Here is a 25,161-nt window from a genome sequence, read left to right as displayed (position 1 = left end):
CCAGTGTTGAGGAGGTGGGGTTCTCTAACCTGACAGATTGGGCTCTGTTGGACTAGTTACTAAGGGAGGTGGGGAGGTGTTTATGCCCAGATCCCGGAGTTTGGAGGGGATGATTGCGTTGAATGCTCAAACTGGAGCGGTAGTGCAAAGTCTGCTCCCTCTGGTCATACTTTAACTGTCCTCACAGTGAGTTTCACACATCTGATGAGGTGTGTATTTGGGGAGAAGGAACAATGAGAGGCGGTCTGATTGTCCTAGGTGGGGGAGGCGGCAGCTTTGTAAGCATCCTTCATGTTGGTGTAAACGTGATTGACTTTAGGCAGGAGACATTCTGGTGGAATTTGGGAAGTACAGTCTTCAGGTTTGCGTGGTTGAAGTCACCCGCAATAATAAAGGCTGCCTCTGGATGTAGGCTCTGTTTGCTTATGGCAGCATGCAGTTCTTTCATGGCAAGCTTAGCACTATGTGGTGGCGGGCGTGGTTAGCTCAGCTGCAGAGGGGAGAGCGGGAGAGTGGGTCAGGGAACGGTGCCGGCAGGTTAACAAACACAGCTTGTTACGTTTTCACCTCAGGTGGAGCTCGTTGGAGGTGGGGAACGTAAACACCGGTGCTTGCGCACCCAGTGTAACCAGCAGTGGACGGTGAATTAGTGTGGGGTGAAGCTGACCAAAAATAAAGAGACGTGACACACGAAACTCACTTTTGGTCCGTGAGACATTTCATAAAACAAAAAGACAACACAAAAAAAAAAAAAAAAAAAGCACACACACAACCAAGGAAGGGAGGTGAAGGGGATTTTGGGACCGGGGGTCAAAGTAATGAAATAAACAAAAGGTCCCTAGTCTTCTACACACCTCTCCCTGCCTAACACAGTCTATCCCTAACCAGCTTACCTCTCTATGGCCAAAACTACAGGGGTGACCCCCACCCAGATAACATAGTGTTTGTAACAGATTTACCTACGTGATGCAAATGTACACCCATGGGCAGAACTACCTACCCCTTCTCCAGAACTCAGGTAGAGCACAACGGGATCTCGCCCGACAGGATTCAACCAAAAAACATCTTTGACAGGCCATACACAAACACAAGGCTTCTCTCTCTCCTTTCTCTTCTTTCTGCAGCAACCAGGCTGGTTTGTATAGGCCACCAGCTCGTTAGCCAATTAGTCTCCAGGTCTTCAGTGGCCACGCCTCCTCGCCAACAGCCAACCAACATCGCACACCTGTATATCGAGAAAGGGGCACTCTCCCCCACACACAGTTAAAGGGGCAGAGCAAAACATGGGGACATGTAACACAGCTGAACAAGATCCGGATTGATTGTCTCCCCTGTAAAAGCAGTGAGCAGGACTTGGAGAGCGAGAGACTGGAGCAGACGCCGAGGAGCGGAGCAACCAATGCACAAAACCTGCTCACTGCAAAAGGAAAAATAAAGTATATTGCCAAGTAGACCCGTGTGTCCTTTGACAAACCCAACGGTGGTAGCTCCATCCCCGGCTGCAGTCACAATCGTTGATGTAAACTGCCTGGGGAGGTAGAAAGGTCTACACCTAACCATGAGATATTCCAGGTTATAAGAGCAGTGACTCTCGACAATAGCAGTGTAGCAGGATGTTGTTTCTGTTAAGATCATGAGGTTGCAGTCCATGATCACCCTTTTTATTCGCCAGTGACCACCATTAGCAAGTAAAAGGCTCGGTGGAGATAGCCGATGAGTTCGCTTTAGCTTAGCCCTCCTCACTTCCCCCGCCTTTGTTCACAATCTCGACGTCACCTATGAGTCCTTAAGGTCGGCGTGGCTGGGTTGTTGGCCACCGGTGTCCTGAAGACTAACCCATCATTAGGTATAAATTCAAGGAACGATTTGTTTGAATTTGCAGACAAACATTGGTTGCTTTAATCCATTAATTAATACATTTTGACTCTAATGGTGTGTTCGCACCAAAAGCAGACTGAAGCGACACTGATTTTTTCAAAACATCCCTGTTTTACGGTCTACAGCAGGGGTCTTCAACGTTTTTCAGGGCAAGGACCCCCAAACTGATGCCGAGATGGAGCAAGAATCCCCTATTCCACGGAGTTTGGTCCGCCATCTTTTATATTTGAGCTTCGCGCTCTTTAGACGTGAGCATAAACGCGATCTGATTCGCTAGTGCCTGTGATGTCGTATTTGCATGAAAGGAGCTGTGTATGGATTCATGTTAATATCTATTTAAAGACAATGAATACGATTCTGAAGATATTAAATTTAGGTTGAAAAAAACAACAACAATTGTCTTATCAACCAAAGATTTCGCGACCCTCCTGCAGTACCTCCGCGGACCCCCTGTTGAAGACCTCTGGCTTACCCTATCGCCACTGATGTCCTGCAGTTGCCGAATCAGAAAAAATAGAGGATAAATGAATAGTAACATTAGCTTTGACTGGGTACCCTGAGCTGTACAACTCATCCTCCTACTTATACCTAAGATAGAACTATTTATAAAAAGTATACGACCATATGTGCATTTTTATAACATCCCATCAGTGCACTAAATATAGTACATTATAGCGTAGGATAATTATATTGTTTACCGACACATACTGATACTAAATATTAAGTAAAATTGCAGGTTGTTTGCTTAATAATAAGGTGTGAGTGGCTCTTAAAAGAGACGTTTGGATGTGCTCCTGTACATGGTGTCTTGTCATTTGACCGGTCCCTTAGCAGAGAAGTATGTTGTGAATGCGGTAAAATCCTGCCACCGATCCGAGTCAACACATGATCAAACTGGCGGTTAACCTCATGTACCGCTGGAAGCAGCAGTCATCCAAACGCAGTTCCTGTAGAAGTCGGCAAAATTCACAGAACTGACTGTGCCTATGGATGCTATTTTGTACGCAAACATGACAGTATTTGGTTGTCCGACATGAGTAGGGCTTCCACAACACAGTCATAGCTATTTCTTCCATGATTGATGTGGAGAAAAACGGAAAGTTGAACTCTTGAGGGTGATAAGCCATGCCCCTTCTCCGTTGCGTCTAGCGCGAATTATGTAAATTATTTATTAAAAATACTTATACTTAATAGGCGCAGAGTTGAAACACACACAAGTCATGCTTCAAGTTGCTGCTCGAAAGTCTATGTCTTATCCTCTGAAATTACATCGTTGAGATACACACACGCAGAATTTATGCATCAAGGCTTCTTGCTGAGAGGTCACATAATCTATGGCGTCTTAAAAACTAAAGACAAAACATTATTTGTACAGTAAAAGTTTCTTCTACATTAAATTACTTCTACTAAACTCCACAAACATTTGTTCTATAAGAGACTTAATGGTATTCTCTTGTCACCTTGCGGTGCGACAGTGTCAGTGTCCTCTGTGAAACGTCTTGCCAGAGGCATAATGATTTTTATTTAGATTAGTTCATTGAATGTATAGCTGGACAAACACATATCATTCTAATGTCAACAGTATGTGTTTATTAGCATTACAGTTTTGTATCAACACAAGTTGCTTATAATATATCTTCAATACATTTCATTTCAGAACTAGTAGCTGTGCCAGGCAAGGCTCAATAACGCTTTGAAAATGATGTTCTTATTCAAATACTATCTAGATGAAAAAGTGAGAAAATACAAAGAGCTATGAAACATTATACAGACAAAAATCACCTGACGGGTTTCCCAAAAGTCACCACTGGAAGCCAAAAGAAGGTACTTAATATTTCAAAGAGTAAATCAACCATGATTCTTAATGAGCAGCAACATACTGTTATTATACCCTCTGACCCATGGAGGAGATGACATTGTTTTGATTTAAATTTTTATTTCTACTAATACTACCACTCAAAGGGTTTTATCGACAGTTAAATAAGATGCTACTTAGTAGTAGTAATTTGTACTATGTTCATACTCTTTCACTATTTACTCTAAAATCCAACGCTAGAAGTTTCCCCTCGGGGAGGTAAGTGCACTGGGACATCCCGGCTGGTGGCATAGAGGTAAACAGCCCGCTCAAATTGCTACGTTTATTTGGTTGCCGGCAAGAAACAAAAATGAGAACCCAAATTGAGTCTTGTTTTGATCCCCTATTCCAGAATTCAGTCCCTGACGAATTTAGGGTTGATTTACCTTTCAAAGAGTCATTCTGTTAGATCCCGTGTGCAGTTGGGAACACAGTTCTGGGTGAGTGACAGGCTCCGTTTAAAGCATATACAGCACATATACAGATGGTTAACATAGGGGAAATATTCCATAGACGTTACTTGTGGTTGTTTCTTTCTGTGTGACATTTATAATATATATTTCCAGCTATCAATATCAAACACATGTACTCTTAATGACATAGAAAAGAACAAATCAGTTTCTCCTCCACATAGTGAAAATGTTTCTTTGTCATTTAAATGATGCCACTGAGCTGAAGTTGTAAAAGCAATACTCTGACAAAGTAACTACAATTCACAATGTCTTTAGATCACTATAAGGTTCATGCTTTGTATACTAGGAGGTAAAAATATTTCATATACTTTGAAAGAACAAAAGGACCACTGTTTATACTCTTTGGAATGATTCAGTATACAATATAGTATTAGTAATTAATGGATTGTGTATTTACAGAAATTAGCTTAGAATTTACATTGAATATCCAGTGCTGTTTTCAAAATTAGTGAGGCGTCACTACCGTTGATGTGAAGGTTTTTCCCTGTGACCATTCATCCGTAATTAAAACAGACACCATGGGATTTTGAGCCATGATGGGTATTTTCTGATCTTTTTGAAATTCCCAAAATCAGGAGAGAATCAAGTATCATGAGATACAACTTCTACTGAAGACTTTTGATCAGGTTCCTCAGGACCTCCTGACCATGGAGACATGTAAAATATCTTTTGTGTCTCCATCTGACTACATTATTTGTAAACCACTTAATTAAGTCTGGGGTTCTCTAAGGTGGTGGCAAAAACAGTGTGGCAAGAACTAGCAGGACAAGCGGCGTGTACACCTGTACGGTGTGTGTACACGCCGTGTGTACTGCCATGGGGGGCAGCTTCAGCACTAAGGCCAGTAACAGCATTGTTTTGACCCTGGGGCGGAGCGTAGAGAGTTTGTTTACCAGTTCCCAGTTTTCCAGTTCTTCTCCCTGCTGCTGGGATCTAATATTGTTACTATCCTTTCTACTGCAATTTTAGAAGTTAAGGCGAGAGTTTAAATACTGACCTGTAGATTTTTTTTAAATACATGGCAAACAAGCATCCAGAATCATTAATTTACTTCAAATTGGTTTTATATTGCCGGGCAGCAGCCCGTCCTCATTCCAAGGCCATGATATTACCAAAGCTTTCTACCTTCTCTCTGCGCCTGATAGTGTCGCACATGGCCTCCTTTAGTTACTGTATGAGACACAGCAGGCAAAAACATCCATGTCTGTAATAGACTCTCAATTTGATGGGTCAAAGATAAGGTGAACTTTAAACCAGTAGACCAGTGTTTGAGACCCAATCTGTGTTTAACTTAGCTGCTTTGACTTTGAGGGGTATCCAAATGATTATGATAAAGCATCTGATAACTTTGGGTGAGTTCAGCTATCATGATACTATCCTCAGCAAAGTCATGGTTCCTTTGTGTTAGTTTTTGTTTAAACTGTAGAGAATAAGGTGACCTCTCTATGTTCATGTCTACCAACAGTTAATCTATCAAAGGGGACTGTTTATTGAATCAGAATCTCCTCTCTATGGTGCCACTGAGCAGAGATATTGTTCGCTCCTTCTTACTTTACTTACTCCTCTCTGTCTACCTTCTGTAAAAGTTCATCCAGGCAGACAAATCCAACTACTGCCTCAGCCTTGAGTAACCTGCATATGATTTCCAATATTTACGATACATATCACTGTAATAAACATATAATACACATTGAAAGTATGAGAATATTGATCCATCTGGTTATATGAATTCAAAGAATATTTCCGTTTTTGATGCAGTAAATGCAATCCAGTTGATGAATACTCAGTAAATGTTGAGAGTCCAGCTATGAGCAAGAACTCCTCGTAAAGATGAACTATGGAAAACCACTCATGTAGGGTTGTCGTGAAATGTGAGAGGCAATCAGTTCCATTATGATAGGAGTTGAGGGAAGCTTAATCATACTTGCCAATGTACGGCTACAACATCAAAGCTCTCCATGCTACCTGGGGGCCTTCACATCTTCACCACCTCTGCTCAGCAGTCAGGAATCTGAAAACAGCTCCAGAGATACTCTAATGTTTGAACAAGCTCACAGACAATGGAGGTTCAAGACCGGAGGGCAGAGACTCAAACGTATGTGTAAAGACTTTAAAGCCCTTAGAGGCAATTTTGCGATTTTGGGCTATACAAAATAAAATTAATTGAATTGAATTGAAACGAGGGGATTGTAGATTTGGCTTCAAACCGTGGACCATCAGGACGCCCTCATGTTGAGGCAGGACCACTACTACACCAACCTTAGGAAGTAATCCTGCTGATAGGTGTATGATGTTATTGAGGACATGAGAACCACTTAGTTTTACCTGTACTTTCATCTGGTACGCGATTTTCATACAAAAGAGTTTGATAGATGTTTAGCACTCCTACAGTCCAGTTTAAGATCACTTCTAAGATGGACTTCCTTGTGAAAACCATGTTGAGTGAAGCCTTCATTCTGAAACAATTACCAAATAGCTTTTGACATTTACCCTTGGTATCTGTGTCTCTTACTCTGAACAACAACTGACAACAAAGGGAGATCTTTTCACTTCTTCTACAACTTATTCTTATATAATGATATTCATATTGTAAATAATCAGTGTTTAGGAACAAACAGTGCGATATAGTAGCGGTCCCCTATCTTTTTTGCCTTATGGACCGGTTTCATGTTAGACAAGATTTCATGGACCGGTCTTGAAGGTGTGGTGGATAAACACAATGAAATAATTGGCTGACAGGGAGGTAGTAGTTGCTGCACACAACAAAAAACGCTTGGATGAGGCTTGGGAAATGTGTAAATGTTCTACTTTGAAAGAACAAAAGGACAACTCGTTGTACTCTTGATGATTCAGTATTCAATATAGTATTAGTACTCATGATCATAAACAATGGGTTATGTATTTTCAGAAATTAGCTTAGAATTTACATTGAACATCTAGTGCTGTTTTCTAAATTAGTGAGGTGTCACTACAAGGGTCTACACAACTACTAAATGGGACCGCATGTAATTGGGAGCGAAAACAGTCATTTAAAAAAAAAGAATACATATATATATATATATGTTTTCAAATGTATGTCAGAAAAAAAATCAAATGAATAAAATGATTGCTGATGTCATGAAAACGTGCAAGAGCAGAATGGATTTAATGTAAAAGAACTTCTTCAGGTTTGGATACCTTGGATCACAATAAACTTCAGCATTCAGATGTGAGAGCAAAGAAAAGTTTGACAACTGCTTGAAACAGTGTTAGTCCAACTGGAAAGTAAGTAAAATGGCCAATGCTCTATTTCTGAGTTGAATAACTGCCTCAAAGATGTTTGACATGTATTGGAATGGAAAACAATTTGCAAACATTGTTAAACTATTTGCTAAAGTTTGGATTAGACTGATGAAAAATGTAAGATTTTACATTGTAATAAAAAGAACACACAATGGATAATAATCCTTCGGGCAAGTGTCTGACAGACGATTTAAATGGGCCTGAATCCGCACCCAGCATAACATTCTGACTTGACACCGCTCATCCCTTATACAAATGAAAGCCAAAAGGTGTCTCGATTCCTCACAAGCATAACTATCAGAAGGGCCGTTAATAGGCGTGGAGACAGGATGGAGTCCTGTTGTCATGATTATAGACGTTTTTAGCTCTGTCTGTCATCTTCAGCATGAGTATTCTGGAGGGATTAATTGAGCAATTCATGTACTTCTTCTACTCTCCTCCCATTATGGCATAATGGAGTCAATCCCAGCAAACATCAGGGGGGAGACTGGGTACACCCCAGATTGGTCGCCAGTCAATCGCAGGGCAGACATAGAGACACACAACCATTTCACTCTCACATCCACACACCTACGCGCAATTTAGAGTCACCAATGAACCTAACCCACAGAGCACGTCTTTGGACTGTGGGAGGAAGCGAGAGCACCGGGAGAAAACCCACGTAGACAAGGGAGATCATGCAGAATCTACCAGAAAGGCTGCTTGGGTGGTTTCAAACCCAAGACCTTCCTGCTGTGAGGCAAAAGTGCTAAACACCACACGACCGTGCCGGCCCTGCCATTGCAGAAGAGATACATACTTTCTATCATCTATCTTTAGATGCCTTTGTTGACAAGAATACATACATACATGCTATATTCACAGTTTTGAAGCTAGAAAATGTCACTAGTCACTAGGAGACGCTCATTAGTCAGGGCAAACAAACTAACCAACTGCTGTACACCAAACCAAAGTTTTCTAGAAGAACTGTAACTGTATCATCTTTGGATGTCCGCTAGAGTATGTCTGTCCCAATCAGAACACTGATATGATCAGAGAATGAGTCATCTTCCTAATTGGAGGAGTACTTGAACACACCCAAACACTGGCCGTAGCATGATGCTTTCAACAATTGGCAATGGTTGAAAATGTCATTAATCTTTCCTCTTTCTGCTTCAAAAGATATTTTTCTTTTTCTCAATATAAACCACACTAAGATTAGTCTCATTAATTTACTGAAAATAAATTATAATATAATTTTGAAACATTCAGAGCATTAATATCTAATCTAACGTCTACCTGAGTAGAGAAAGAAGTCTCTCCTTGTCTGTGTGTGGTGACATCACAACTTCTCCTTGCATTGTACACAAGGTGGGCCAAGGTGTACTGCTCTCGTAAGGCAGATACAGCTAATGAAGCCGTCACAACTGACACATAAATAGCTTTGTCTGTTGCACTGTCAGCCCTGTGAGTGCCGATAGCACGGTTCGGCAATCCCTCAATTTGATCTGAATTAGAACTGCAGATTTTTAACAAATAACAAACAATTTTTTTAATAATATAAAGTAGCCTGCTGTAAAACACACAGCTTTGCTCCTGCTTTCTTTAACTTATATTTTTCTATAACATGTTAGTATACAAATCAAATTCATTCAAAGCAAGACATTGATGGTTGTCATAGCGGATGGTTATTTGACGTTTTATGAACTGGAATGACCTAAAAACATTGGGGAAAAAGCATAATTAGCTCATCTACAATTAGCTGCTGTTGTAGCCTTCCAACATGCCTGCAACAGTGTGTGGTATGCTACTTCAAAACTCTACACCACATCAACTGTTCGCTTGGTCTCAGTCATCGCTCCGCTGCTCTGTGGATCTCATCTACTGTTTGATATTGACTATCATTCACTTTTATGGTGTCTGATCTCGCAGTTGAAAAAGATACTTTTAAAAGAAACATCACCTCCAGTTAGATGTTATCTAAAAGAGCAGTTGCCCTAAACTTAAATAAAAATGATCACCAAAAGGCACATTTTGTTTTCTTCCTGTCCTACCTTACGTTCAATGACAATACGTATCACGATGCATTTCAATGGATCCATAGATGTGGCTAATATGAAGACAACATGGATACATTATTACATGGCCTAATTTTATGAATTATGTTAAGTTACAATTTAGTGTGAGTGCAATCATTTCAATGATAATAGGAATAATTGCAGTTTATCTTAAGATAACCATCCGAAAGCCTTGGCCTAAGCTGTTGTTTCATTATTCATTTACTATTCATTTAAAGACTAAAACAGAGCTGTTCATCCCCTGAGGTTATTCCTTTTCTTTAGAAGGACCCATTCATCAATTTACCCTGTCCAGCTCCTTCAGCTCTCTCGACTCACCTTTCCACAATATTGCCTCTCTCGCATGGTCTTGGTCGCATGGTTTACCCCTACCCCTTCCCCAATCCTTAATCTACTCCTTCCATTTCATCTTGTACCTATATTTTTATACTGGCACAGCAGCAAGTTCTTGAATGTCTTTTTGAACGTGGCGTTGCACAGTGCGTAACAAGCTGGGTTGATAGTAGAGTTGACATAACACAGCCAATAGCCAATAGCCCACACAGTGTCAGGGACACATGACTGGCAGAAGGTGGAGATTAACACCATGACGTTATACGGTGTCCATGTGATGATGAAAGCCAGCAGGATGGCAAAGATGGTCTTGGTCACCTACGGAGAAAAGAAAGAAAAGAGACAGAAGGAATGTGAGAACAGACTGCTCTCAATGCAGCCCTTTAGTTTTATTCATTTCACAAACATTTGGTGACGATTCAAATTTGTTTGTTTTTATGAGAGGAACATTGAGTGCTTTGCTTTCTTGCTTTGTAGCGTCTACCGGTTTGAAAAGCAAGAACTTTCTGCTTGTTCTTGCCACACTGTTTTTGCCACCACCTTAGAGAACCCCAGACTTAATCAAGTGGTTTACAAATAATGTAGTCAGATGGAGACACACAAGATATTTTGTGAACCTGATGTAGTTGTTGACTCTGACAGACTGATTATCTCAAGTAGTTCAACACTAAAATAAACTCAAATTGACAATAGAAAATAATGGACGAATATCATTTAGATCAGCGGTTGCAAAACCTTTTAGGCCACGTACCCCCTTCTACATCCCAACTGGGTTCATGCACCCCTAATCCCCCACTTAAAAAGAAAAAGTAAATGGTAAATGGCCTGTACTTGTATAGCGCTTTTCTAGTCTTCTGACCACTCAAAGCACTTTAACACTACATGACATCATTCACCCATTCACACCCATTCATACACTGATGACAGGAGAACCATACACAGTGACACCTGCCATCAGTAACTACCATTCACACACTGTAGTCGCAGCTACAGGAGCAATGTTGAGTTAAGTGTCTTGCCCAAGGACACAACGACATGCGGGTTAGCCGGGCCTGGGATCGAACCCACAAAAGTCTATTTATAGCTGCATTAAAATTGGACCAATGACAGAACAGTTTGCTCAAGCGTGACGTTTCTTTACAATATTTACTCCTCTGTTAAATGTTGCAGTGTGAACAAAGACCGAACAAAGGTTCAACTGCAACATTGTATCATATTAATTCTGAATCAGGACAAAGCAAAAAAACTATATAGGGGAATTTGAAATGACTTAAACACAGTTCAAACCTATCTCTATCTGCCCCTCTCCTCTCACACGACTGATAGCTTCAGTGAATTAATTAAGATTACAATTAGGGCTGGCTGCTGCTGGAATAACATTAGAATCCCTGCTGGGTTATTTTCTAAAACACTTTTTAAACAACATTTCAAAAATGAGCAGATCATGCTCATTTTAAAAGCTTAGGGGAACTTTCCCAAATGCCATCTGTCATTCTGATAGCTAATGAAGCGACTAAAACTCAACTGCAACTCAAGCTGTTTTGTACCACTTACACAGAGGTAAACTGGGTAGTCCCTCATGTAATCAACAAAAATATTGTATGCTGTCATGCAAAACCCCCAGTTTTAGCTTTGTTTGTTGTCATATTAAATTACACTTCCCTCTTTTCTATATGGATGATTAGTGGGGAAACCATTTGCATTATGGAGGTCTGCTCATCTTTTTTTCTTTTCTTTTTTACACATTTAGGGAAACTGCACATTGTTTGTATTTTGTATCTTTGTCTGATAATCCATCAACAAAATTATAAAGCAGAATCCAATCATTTTTTATAATTGGAATATCCAGCCAGTGCATTAAAGTCACTGCAAACTATAAACACTCAAACGTAAGAAGAAATGAGAAAACATTTCACACCCTATAAGCAACCGTTTCATGTAATAAAACATCTCTCAAGTTAGCACGCCGAATATTGTTTATCCACTAATGCCTCATCGTCATACAGTGTGCATAAACATACTTTCTTTTCTCTGGCTGCCATCTGTCTTTTCCTCTTCACTTGGCTTCTAGCAATGCTTGCAAACTTTCTTGCAACAGTCCGGGGTCGGCTGATTGGGATTGAATGCCTCTCGGCTCCCTCTACAGGGGGGACGATCTCTATGGCTGTGATGCATTCGTCTCCGGCCTGCTTGGTTACAATCTTTATCTTTGACCACCTTGAGGTAGAGTTCATCTTGGACACTTCAGGATTTGTAGTTGTCGTACCAACTAGGGTGGGAATTGCTGCAGCCTGAAACAAAACCAAAAGAGTTTGTTAGAAACTTCCATATTACTGCTGATTGAAGGTGTCAGGGTTGCCTCTAGTGTGTGCTGCACTGACAACTGACAGCAACAGGAAGGAGAACAGTTTTAACGTTTGACATCGCCGATGTGATTGGTTTACGGAAACGGTGCCCACGTCTGGTTGGCTAGTACTAAATGAGCCATGGAGGGGATTTTACTTTTAAATCCCCTCAATTTTTTTTGACAATCAAAACATCCCTGATTTACGGTCTACAGCAGGGGTCTTTTTCAGGCCAAGGTCCCCCAAACTGATGGCGAGATGGAGCACGGACCCCTATTCTACGGAGGGGGTCCATCTTTTATTTGAGCTTCGCGCTCTTCAGACGTAAGCATAAACGTGATCTGATTGACTAGTGCCTGTAATGTTGCATTTGCATGAAAGGTGCTGTGAATGAACCGGTGCCCAGCTTGAGAGACCTCCTGTGGGTAGCTGAATGTGTATGTGACGTTTTGGGGAGAGCCTGGTCTGATTAGGAGGGACGGCATCCATCCCACTTTGGACGGAGCTGAACTTCTTTCTAAGAACCTGACCCAGTTTCTTAGTGGACTTAATCCATGACCCAGAGTTCAGACCAGGGAGCAGAGTCGCAGTCTTACACACTTCTCTGCGCTTCAATCTGAGCAGTCACTCAGCATAATGAACCCTATAGAGACCTTGTCTGCCCCACGGACACACTTATCTAAGTTAAAGGTAAACAACCGAGGAGTTGTAGTAAATAACTTAATTAAAGTTAAAACTAATAATGCAATAGTGCAACAAAATAGGAGAATTAAAGGGGGTCTTTTGAATATCAGATCTCTGTCATCTAAAGCTGTTTTGGTAAATGAACTAATATCAGATCACCATGTTGATGTATTTTGTCTTACTGAAACGTGGTTGTTGAATGGGGAATATTTCTGTTTAAATGAAGCGACTCCTCCGAGTCATGCTAATACTCATATTCCCCGAGGCACAGGCCGAGGGGGGGGAGTGGCAGCTATTTATGACTCCTGCCTTTTAATAAACTTTAAACCTAAGGTGGATTGTAACTCATTTGAAAGCCTGGTTTTCAGTCTTTCGCAACCGACCTGGGAAATAATCCAGCCGGTTCTCTTTGTAATAGTGTACAGGGCCCCAGGTCCTTATTCAGAATTTCTTTCTGAATTTTCACAGTTCTTAACGAGTTTGGTCCTTAAAACGGACAAGGTAATTATTGTGGGTGACTTTAACATTCATGTGGATGTCGACAACGACAGCCTTAGTACTGCATTTCTTTCATTGTTAGATTCAATTGGTTTCTGTCAGTGTGTAAATAAACCAACTCACTGTTTTAACCACACTCTCGACTTGGTTCTTGTGTATGGGATTGAGATTGAACATTTAACAATTTTTCCACAGAACCCTCTCCTGTCGGACCATTGTCTGATAACCTTTGAATTTCTACTATCAGAACCACCTCCTCCTGCCAAAGGTTTCTACAGTCGACGCTTATCGGATACCGCTGTAGCCTTATTTAAAGAAGCCATTCCTTCTGCTCTGAGTTCAGTGCCCTGCCTCAAGATACAAGAAGACTCCTATGAAAACCTCAGTCCGTCTCAGATCGATAATTTTGTCGATACTGCTACAGGCTCTTTGAGAGTGGCGCTGGACGCTATTGCTCCTCTGGAAAGAAGAATAGCAACAAGAAGGAAGTCTGCACCGTGGTATAACCCTCAAACACGGAACCTAAAGCAAACTGTGCGGAAGCTTGAACGATTATGGCGTTCCACCAAATCAGAAGGATCTAGGCTAGTTTGGCAAGACAGCCTTAAAACGTATAAGAAGGCTCTCCGTAACGCAAGAGCATCTTATTACTCATCATTAATAGAGAAAAATAAAAACAACTCCAGGTTTCTCTTCAGCACTGTAGCCCGACTGACAGAGAGTCACAGCTCTGTCGAGCCGTGTATTCCTTTGGACCTCACTAGTAACGACTTCATGAACTTCTTCAATGATAAGATTCTGACTATCAAAGAGAAAATTGATGGTCTCCTGCCTTCAACCAGTGCCGACCTGTCCTCCGATGTAGGGACCTTGGATGCAGCAGTGGGCCCTGATGCCTGTTTGGATGCCTTCTCTTCCATCAACCTTGATCAGCTGACTTCTTTATTTTCAAAGTCTAAATCTTCTACTTGTCTCTTGGATCTGATTCCGACCAAACTGCTTAAGGAAGTTTTTCCTTTAGTTAGCACATCCTTATTAGATATTATGAATCTGTCTTTGTTGACAGGACATGTACCACAGTCCTTCAAGGTAGCTGTAATTAAACCTCTTCTTAAGAAACCTACTCTTGCTCCAGAGGTGTTGGCTAACTACAGACCTATCTCTAATCTTCCCTTCCTCTCTAAGATCCTTGAGAAATCCGTCGCAAATCAATTATGTGACTTTCTACAAAACAATGCTTTGTTCGAGGATTTCCAGTCAGGATTCCGAGTGCATCACAGTACAGAAACAGCACTGGTGAAAATTACGAATGATCTTCTACTTGCATCGGACCAAGGACTCATCTCTTTTCTTGTCTTGCTGGACCTCAGTGCCGCATTTGATACCATAGACCATTGTATCCTGTTGCAGAGACTAGAACATTTAATTGGTATCAAAGGAACTGCACTCAGCTGGTTTAAATCCTACCTATCGGACCGATCCCAGTTTGTGCTTGTAAACGGTGAATCCTCAAAGACCACCAATGTTGGTCACGGAGTCCCACAAGGTTCTGTACTTGGACCGATTTTATTTACCCTCTATATGCTTCCTTTGGGCGATCTTATCAGGAAACACCACATAAACTTCCATTGTTATGCAGACGATACTCAACTGTATCTGTCGATCAAGCCAGAAGAGACGGACCAGTTAGTTAGACTCCAAGAATGTCTTGGAGACATCAAAACTTGGATGACCGGCAACTTCCTGATGCTAAACTCAGAAAAAACGGAAGTTATCCTGATAGGCCCAGAGCGCCTTCGAAGCCAGCTGTCGCGTGATACAGTTTTTATGGATGGAATTGCTCTGGTACCCAGCAGCACCGTCAGGAATCTGGGAGTTCTCTTCGACCAGGATATGACCTTCAACTCGCATATAAAGAAGACTTCAAGGACTGCCTATTTTCATCTACGTAACATATCAAAAATCAGGAACTTCCTGTCTCAAAGTGATGCAGAAAAATTAGTTCATGCGTTTGTCACTTCCAGACTGGACTACTGTAATTCTTTGTTATCAGGCTGCTCTTATAAATCTCTTAAGCCTCTCCAGCTGATTCAGAATGCTGCAGCACGTGTATTAACAAGAACTAAGAAAAGGGATCATATCACTCCTGTATTAACTTCTCTGCACTGGCTCCCTGTTAAATCAAGAATAGATTTTAAGGTACTTCTCCTCACCTACAAGGCACTTGCTGGTGAGGCACCGTTGTATCTTCAAGAGCTTGTAACACCGTATTGCCCTACAAGGCAACTGCGCTCCATAGATGCTGGGTTACTTGTTGTTCCTAGGGTTTTAAAAAGTAGGCTGGGGGCCAGAGCCTTCAGTTATCAAGCTCCTCTTTTGTGGAACCAGGTTCCACTTTCAGTCCGGGGGGCAGATTCGGTTAGCTCTTTTAAAGTAAAACTTAAAACGTTCCTCTTTGATTCTGCCTATAGTTAGGGCTGGCTCAGGTTAGTCCGGACCAGCCCTTAGTTAAGCTGCTATAGGCTTAGAATGCCGGGGGAATTCTTAGGACACACCGAGCTCCTCTCTCACGCTCTCTTTCTACCATAATTCAAGTTTTATTAATGCACATGACTAATTCAGCTTCTTTCCGGGAGTTTTTTTTTGTGCTTTCGCCCCTATCAGGTCTCCATAGATCGTGGTTCCTTCGGGACCCTGGTCCTGACACCTACTGTGGCCATGCTGACGCCTGCTGCTGCCATCATCATCATCATCATCATCATCATCATTATTTTAGATATTAATCATATTACTTTACTCATAAACCGACATTACCCTCTCCTAAAATCTCTGTGCTCTCCCTCCCCACAGGATTCTGTGGATGGTGGTTCTATCTGATGGTGGTTGCCTCTGCAGTGGTCCTGCTGTGCGCCTGGCTTACTACTCACAATTACTTGAATCATTTCTGTCATAGGAATTGCATGTATTATACATTGTTCATTCTGTACACATGGCATCCATTGTAGTCTGTCCATCCCGGGAGTGGGATCCCTCCTCTGACGTTCTCCCTAAGGTTTCTTCCCTTTTTTCCCTCTTGTAAGGGTTTTTTCATTTTTTGGGGAGTTTTTCCTGTGCCGATGGTGGGTTTCGGGGCAGAGGATGTTGTATGTGTACAGACTGTAAAGCCCTCTGAGGCAAATTTGTAATTTGCGATTCTGGGCTATACAAAATAAAATGACTTGACTTGACTTGACTATTGCGGACTGAAAGATAACATCTTCATCAATTTATCCGTTTGCTACAATATGTTGGATTCATTTTAATGTGTATTTAAAGACATAAAATGTCATCTCAACCAAAAATTTTGCGACCCCCCCTGCAGTACCTCCGTGGACCCCCTGTTGAAGACCTCTGGTCTACAGCACTTCATCTGGTATTTGCCATACAATTCACGCTGTAAGTTTACATCCTGCAAAAACAGTACATGTTACACCCAATGAGAGAAAATTATTTAAAAGAATGTCAAGGTGGAGTTGGTTATTTATTATATGTTTAGACTTTAACAACATTTGGATAAAACAGTTCTCTGAATCTGCTCTTTGGATTTACAGAATAGGATTTTTACAGGGAAAACTTTGGGAGAAGAATCAAATGTCATGCTAAATGCAAAAATATAATATGTCTTTCAGCTTTTGGGGCATTACCTATAGTAATAATGGTAAAAAAAAAAGTGTATATATATATATATAGAGTATTTGCAAAAAACAGTTTTCACTTTGTCATATGGGTTGTTGTGTGTAGAATGTTGAGGAAAATAATGAATTTAATCCATTTTGGGATAGGGCTGTAACATAACAAAATCTGGAAAAAGTGAAGCACTGTGAATACTTTCCGGATGCACTGTATATGCTCAGACTGCATATCCTTTATTGATGTGCATACTTAACGAGCATCAATGTTCTGGCGTTTTTGGGCTTCCTACGGGGTTTTGCCCCAACTAGACCAACTAGGCGTTTTTGGGCTTCCTACGGTGTTTTGCCCCAACTATATATATATATATATATATATATATATATATATATATATATATATATATATAGTTGGGGCAAACCCCAACTATATATAGTTGGAAGCCCAAAAACGCCAGAACATTGATGCTCGTTAAGTATGCACATCAATAAAGGATATGCAGTCTGAGCATATACAGTGCATCCGGAAAGTATTCACAGTGCTTCACTTTTCACTTTTTTGCTTCACACATAGTTGCCCCAACTATATATATATATATATATATATACAACTATATATACTATATATATATATATATATAGTTGGGGCAAAACACCGTAGGAAGCCCAAAAACGCCAAATTGTATAGTAATCTGTTAAAAATAAAGAACAAAAACATAACATGTCCATAAGTATTCACAGCCTTTGCCATGACACTCAAAATTTAGCTCAGGTGCATCCTGTTTCCACTGATCATCCTTGAGATGTTTCTACAACTTGATTGGAGTCCACCTGTGCTAAATTCAGTTGATTGGACATGATTGAGAAAGGCACACACCTGTCTATATAAGGCATCACAGCTGACAGTGCACATTAGAGCATAATCCAAGCCATGAAGTCCAAGGAATTATCTGTAGACCTCTGAGACAGAATTGTATCGAGGCACAGATCTGGCGAAGGGTACAGAAAGATTTCTGCAACATTGAAAGTCCCAAATGAGCATAGTAGCCTCCATCATCCGGAAATGGAAGAAGTTTGGAACCGCCCAGCCAGACTGAGCGATCGGGGAAGAAGGGCCTTAGTCAGGGAGGTGACCAGGAACCCGATGGTCGCTCTGACAGAGCTCCAGCGTTGTTCTATGAAGAGAGGCGAACCTTCCAGAAGGACAATCATCTCTGCAGCACTCCACAAATCAGGCCTGTTTGGTAGAGTGGCCAGACGGAAGCCACTCAGTAAAAAGCACATGACAGCCCGCCTGGAGTTTGCAAAAAAGCACCCGAAGGATTCTCAGACCATGAGAAACAAAATTCTCTGGTCTGATGAAACAAAGATTGGCCTGAATGCCAAGCGTCATGTCTGGAGGAAACCAGGCACTGCTCATCACCTGGCCAATACCATCCCTACAGTGCAGCATGGTGGTGGCAGCATCATGTTGTGGGGATGTTTTTCAGTGGGAGGAACTGGGAGACTAGTCAGGATTGAGGGAAAGATGAATGCAGCAATGTACAGAAACATCCTCGATGAAATCAGCGCTCTGGACCTCAGACTGGGCTGACGGTTCATCTTCCAACAGGACATAGACCCGAAGCACACAGCCAAGATAACAAAGTAGTGGCTTCGGGACAACTCTGTGAATGTCCGTGAGTGGCCCAGTCAGAGCCCTGACTTGAACCTGATTGAACATCTCTGGAGAGATCTGAAAATGGCTGTGCACCGACGCTCCCCATCCAACCTGATTGAACTTGAGAGGTTCTGCAAAGAAGAATGGGAGAAACTGCCCAGAAATAGGTGTGCCACGCTTGTTGACTCATACCCAAGAAGACTTGAGACTGTAATTGGTGCCAAAGGTCCTTCAAGTATTGAGCAAAGGCTGTGAATACTTATCTACATGTTATGTTTTCGTTCTTTATTTTTAACAGTTTTGCAAAAAACCTTTTTACTTTGTCATTATGGGTTGTGTGTAAAATGTTGAGGAACATAATGAATTTAATCCATTTTGGAATAAGGCTATAACATAATGTGGAAAAAGTGAAGCGCTGTGAATACTTTCTGGATGCACTGTACAATGGCCGTAGAGGCAAGTTGGTCTCAAAATTTGATTAACATTGTAAAATGGAAAAGGGAGGCAGATGGAAAATAATCAGTGACTAGTCTGTTGAAGTTGATTCCTGCTAAGAAGTAGGTCTGGATGATGGCGGACCAGATTTATTTCTGAACATCCGATACATTTGATGTTTAGAGACGTACATGACAACTGCTATGGTACTCTTCTTCTCTTTTTGTGCAACGTGCCATCTTTAACTAACTCTCCTATCTCCAACGTAACAACCTTCTTCACCCCCACCAGTCAGGCTTCAAGGCTGGCCGTTCCGGAGAGACTGCTCTCCTCGCTGCTTTAAAGCAACTCCATACTGCGAGAGCGGCCTCTCTCTCCACTGTCCTCATCCTTCTTGACTTTTCTGCTGCACTTGACACAGTAAACCATTTAGATCCCCATTTCCTCCCTTCAGGAACTTGGTGTCTCAAGCTCTGCTCTCTCCCTTCTCTCATTCTACCTTGACGGCCGCACCTACTGGGTAAACTGGACAGGGGTGTGTCTACTGGAGTTCCTCAGGTTTCCATCCTGGGTCCCCTCCGCTTCTCTCTCTACACCAACTCTCATGGCTCTGTCATTCGCTCGCATGGCTTCTCCTGCCACAGCTAGGCCTAACTCGACTAATTCTTTCTTTCCCTCACTCAGACACTCAGGTGGCGGCACGGATCTCTGCCTGTCTGACTAACATCTCTCAGTGGATGTCCACTCACCATCTGAAAACCAACCCCGACAAGACTGAACTTCTCTTTCCGGGAAAAGATTCTCCTACACAGGACCTGTCTGTTCACTTTAGCAACTCTGTTAACATCCACTTTGACTGCTAGGAACCTTGGTGTGACACTTGTCAGCCAATTCTCCCAACATTACAGCGACAGTATGATCATGTAGAAAACACGCTCTACAACATCAGGAGAATACGTCCTCTTCTCACTCAGAAGGCGGCGCAAGTACTGATTCAGGCTCTTGTCATCTCCCACCTCAACTATTGTAACTCTCACCTGGCAGGTCTCCCTCTGCCACCACCATTCAACCTCTGCAGCTCATCCAGAATACAGCAGCTCGACTGGTCGACCTTCCAAAATTCTACCACACTCCTCCGCTCTCTTCACCAGCTACTAGTGGCTGCCCACATCCATTTCAAAACATTGGTACTCGCGTACCATGCCGTGAATGGATCGGGTCCAGTCTACATCCAGGACATGGTCAAACCCTACATCACAACCCGCGCATTCCGCTCTGCATCTGCCAAACTGATTGTTCCTTCCTCACTGAGAGCAAAACACTCAAGATCACAACGTTTTGCTGTCCTGGCTCTGAAATGGTGGAATGAGCTCTCTGATGACATCAGGACTACAGATAGCCTTTACATCTTCCGCCGCAAACTAAAGACACCTTTACATCTTCCGCCGCAAACTAAAGACACACCTCGTCAGACTATACCTCAACTCAAGACTTACAAATTGTAGCACTTAAATTGTACGTATAATGGCTCTTATCTATAGGAAGTTGTAAATCAGCTTACTTAATACAATTTCCCTTTCTTGTTTTTTTTCTTCTTCTCTTGAGTTTGTATCCTTGTGGTTTAAATGCACTTATTGTAAGTCCCTTTTGGATAAAAAAACGTCAGCTAAATGACATCTAATGTGTGATATGCCTTGCAACATTTCCAGCCAGTTAGTTAGGCTTAGGGGTTTCCCAACTGGAGTTAATTGTATATTGCGGCTGAAAACTGTCAGGCCATCGTCGGCCAAGCGCCTGAATTTACGGAACGAGAAATTGAATAACCTTAGCGATGCTTTTGTGATGAACAGGAACGTGGCCTGACCTGAGGATGAACTGGTGCTGAAATTAGATTTGTTGATTTCCAGGTAGGAACAGCATGAGGGCTAGAAAACAAATCAACTTTATTTAGGATCACTACTAATGTTGAAGGGATTATGTGGACGTTAGAGCCCATAAACGCTCCGTAGAATGGTAGCTATGACAACAGGGTGTATCTTTCGGTTGCAGGGAAGCGGGACTCAGAGGCAAGAGATTAAAACTCTGGGAGCAAACAAAAGCAAACCATATCTCAACATAGCAGACTCAAATGGAAAGAGCTGCATTTGTGTCAAGTGGAACATCCTTAGGTTGAATGATGAAGTGGTCATAGAAGGGCAGCCACGTGCACAGACATTTTGGGGGGCAGGTGCTCAAACCAAAACAAAAGGGCACCCATCGACAATTATTCAGGAAATTAAAAATACTAATAAAATAAATTGATAAAAAACAGTAGGATAATTTCCCTGTCCTTTTTAGAGTCTCTCTTTTCTTGGCATTGATTTGAATTCATTTTATTTTGTATAGCCCAAAATCGCAAATTACAAATTTGCCTCAGAGTACTTTACAGTCTGTACACATGCGACATCCTCGGTCTCGAAACCCTCACATCGGCACAGGAAAAACTCTGCAAAAAATGAAAACCCTTCCATGGGAAAAAAAAGGGAAGAAACCTTAGGGAGAACGTCAGAGGAGAGATCCCTCTCAGAGGATTGAAAGACTGCAATGGATGTCGTGTGTACCGAATGAACAATGTAAAAGATGTATTATAAATTCAATTACTATAACAGAAATGATTCAAATATAAGTTCAAGAGGAAAGGTTGAAGAAAGAAAAGGAACAATTGGAAATTGAAACTGAATTGTCAGTAACAAATGAAAAGCTTCATATTTTAGAAATCAGTTCACCTCAGTATGGCTCAAAATGTTGAGGGAATGAATTATTATTTTGAAAGGCAAGAGAAGAAAGCAAGCCAGTTGAACCCCCATGCCTACACCTTCGCTCCAGTTACAATGGAGGAAAATGGTATTGCTGAGCCAGAATATGTATAATAGTTACAATATAGTAGTTCATATACTGAATATTCTGTCTTATATACGTTACATCACGCCACGCTTGCACGGTCTACCGAGGGAGATGACCAAAACTAATGCTAATTAGCGATCCTTGCTTACTAACGGACGCATTTAATTTTATTCCAAAGCAACTCAGGCTGACTCCAGTAAGGTAATGACATAAGAATGTGCGGGATGCTTGCCACGGTTTCAATCTGGCTCGGTTTTGTCCCATTAGGGTGGAAAAGGAGTTATCCAACCATTGCATACCCACCTCAGATATCACCGATTTGTTGGTGTTGTCCTTTGGTTCTGTGGGAGGAATAAAGGCTGTGGATGAATCGTTGGAGCTCTCTTTTTCCTCCTAGGTAGATAGGTAGATATATAAATAGATGAACAGCATACTAACTGCAGCTAGAACACAATACATGTTATGTTGTGTGAGTTAGCACCTGTGTGGGTCCCGGACTGGGTTGTGTTGGAGCCTGAACAAGTTTTGGTTCCTCCACTCTGCCGTTCTTCACAGCCTCGAGCGCAGTGGTTGAGGACTCTACACTGAGCTTGGGAGTAGAGCGGGGACTGGCCTGAGGACTGGTCTCATTGTTGTTATTCTGCTTAAATAGGTGACCCTTCATCAAGCTGGGAGTTCTAGAAAAAAAGCATTTTTAGTAAACAAACCGCATTAGAAAATCTTTCACTTTTAGGTGTACACAATATATAAATCCAAAAATATATATAAATTACATCATTGTGCAAATGGTCCTTTTTTAATTTGTTAATTTAGCTATTATGCCAATAAATGCCATTGAAAGTCTCATTGATCATGATCAGTTAAATGGTTTGTAATGTAAAATAGTTACAGTAGTTCCATTACAACCTCGAGAGCAGTGCAGCAGAAACCTTTTGCCATGATTGGTCATAATAATAATATGCAAAAATTTAAAATCTTGTTTTCTGCAGAACTTTTAGTGGTATCCCTTTATTGAAGGTGTTTAATTGTTATACATGGAAAAAGTCAAATGTTTTTCACACTTTTTTAAAATTCCGATATATTACATCCATTTTACATTTTTTTTTGGCAGCCGTTGCTGCCAGTCATGACCTTTTTTTTTTTTTACAGAGAACACAACCCCAACATCTACTGGGCTTTTCGAGGTTGGACCCAATCATTCAAGCCAATCAAGTTGACGCACCACAAGGTTCCTCGCTCACCAACTCTTCCAAAACTTAGAAGTGGTCCCCTCCGAATACCTGTACTTCAAGGGGGTATACAAATCCAAGGCCATGTCTCTGCCTCCCCATTGTCTTTAGGATTGTGTCATCAACCTTCAACATGTTACATTTCTAATGAGGCAACGGACTCCCTGGCTCCCGGCCCTCATCATCTACTGCATAGGGTGGATTTTCTTTGTGGGGAAGAAGGACAAGACCCTGAGATCCTACATTGAAAACTGGGGCTTAGATAAGATTACAGTGAAAATACGCTACCCTATGCCACTCATCACACCGGCGTTAGAGTCACTATCTTCTCCAAACTCGACCACCGCAACGCCTCTCAACAGGTTCAGATTAGAGAGGGGGGTGCGTGGGGGACGGCATTCAACATACCTAAGGGGCAGTACGAGTACCTTTCTCTTTGGCTAAACCAATGCGCCCAATGCTTAACCTGGTGAATACGTAACGGCAGACCCTGACAGAAAATTTGTGGTGGAGGTGGATGCCTCCAACATATGGGTCGGGACGTCCTGTCCCAACACTCCGCTGCTGACTAGAAGCTTCATCTCTGAGCCATTGAGTCTCGTCAACTTTCCCCGCCAGGAGAAACTATGACATTGGCAACGGAGAACTACTAGCTATGAAGCTGACCCTGGAGGAATGGCGTCACTGGCTGGAGGGGACCAAACTCCTGTTTGTTTTGTCACTCTAAAAAGGCTAGATGCTCTCTTAGATAGCGAGCCAAGATTTAAGCTCTAAGGTCTGTCTTAACACTTTCTTCAGATACATTTCCGAGAGTATGACACAATTCAGGGTGATGGCCATGATTCTGGTTGATCCATGGTTATGTCCATAAATTTAAATTGAGAATTGCTAAGTGCATTGTTATTTATATTTCTGTTTCCTTACTTTATTCCCTTCTTTTCTTTTTTCTCTGGTTTGTGTTTGGAGACCCTGCTCCTGGAGGCAAGGGAAATATGGATGTACAGGACTGTCATAATAATGACAGGAAGATAGAATGCTGCTATAGCGGTCCCAAAAGTCACTGCAGGGTTCGAAAGAAACTGAAAGAAAAAGAAAGAAACCCTCCCGTGATTCATAGGAAATGTTAATAAATGTGCATTAAATACATACACTGAATCACAAGTTAATAAACAGGTACTGAAAGACAGTCTATTTGAATCAATCAAATAAATCCTGGCTTTGTTGACTTTACAATGTGTTGCTCTAACAACTGTCAAAGTTGCCCTTAGGGTTGTGTTGCACTGTATCATATTGAACGTGTATTATGGATATCCATAGTTATATATTAGGGGTATTAGAGTAGTAACCTTACATGCAAATAGAAAAAAGTGAGGCTGGTGCCTATGGGCTCCAAAATAGGAATTGAGTCAAAGATGTCGGTCACAACTGGCCTTAAAAGATTCAGATTTGATACTCTATATGTTACATGGATTCTGGGTTACTAATGTTATATTGATGCAGGGTAACTAAAGTTATTTTGAGATTTGTAAACCCTGCAAACATTCTCTGGCACCTTCAGGGATGCAATCCTCGTGTTTCTGTGTCTTAAGAAGGGCATGCATCCATTTAAAGAGTAAATGTCAGCCTTTGAAGAAAGAAATGACAAATATCATATATTGAACCTCAAAGAGGTTTACTAAGTAATCTGGCATTAGCTGTAGTTTGCAGTTCTCATGTCATAGCACAAAACCAACAGGTCTGTAAAGAATTGAATTCCACACAGTGCAATTCAACTCTCACAAGCTCTGCAATCCGGAGTTTAAGGGTGATGTTATCATGCAGTCACGAGCACACATTCGCACAATGAGAATTTGCATTAGCATAGCCGGCTTATAAGGATTT

General features: G+C 41.5%; 1 protein-coding gene across 2 annotated transcripts in view; it reads right to left on the bottom strand.

Moving 5' to 3' along the window:
- Positions 1–3,445: 3,445 nt before the first annotated feature.
- The window catches only part of LOC120818432 (muscarinic acetylcholine receptor M4), a 46,613-nt gene continuing 24,897 nt past the window's right edge, over positions 3,446–25,161 (bottom strand). Inside the window, exons 3-8 of one of the 2 annotated variants that reach the window (XM_078104399.1) lie at positions 24,205–24,359; positions 22,533–22,728; positions 22,355–22,444; positions 16,770–16,853; positions 11,900–12,169; positions 3,446–10,196 (exon numbers count right to left, since the gene is read on the bottom strand). In XM_078104399.1, coding sequence (XP_077960525.1) covers positions 9,951–10,196; positions 11,900–12,169; positions 16,770–16,853; positions 22,355–22,444; positions 22,533–22,728; positions 24,205–24,359 — 1,041 coding nt within the window. In that variant the 3' untranslated portion in view covers positions 3,446–9,950. The remainder of the gene's footprint in view (positions 10,197–11,899; positions 12,170–16,769; positions 16,854–22,354; positions 22,445–22,532; positions 22,729–24,204; positions 24,360–25,161) is intronic. The other variant, XM_040175504.2, reaches the window with a different exon arrangement.

This window comes from Gasterosteus aculeatus, chromosome 1 (assembly GCF_964276395.1).
Source record: "Gasterosteus aculeatus chromosome 1, fGasAcu3.hap1.1, whole genome shotgun sequence".
NCBI classification, from domain to species: Eukaryota; Metazoa; Chordata; class Actinopteri; order Perciformes; family Gasterosteidae; genus Gasterosteus; species Gasterosteus aculeatus.
Note: the sequence above shows the minus strand (reverse complement) of the source record. Positions and strands in the feature narration are given on the sequence as shown.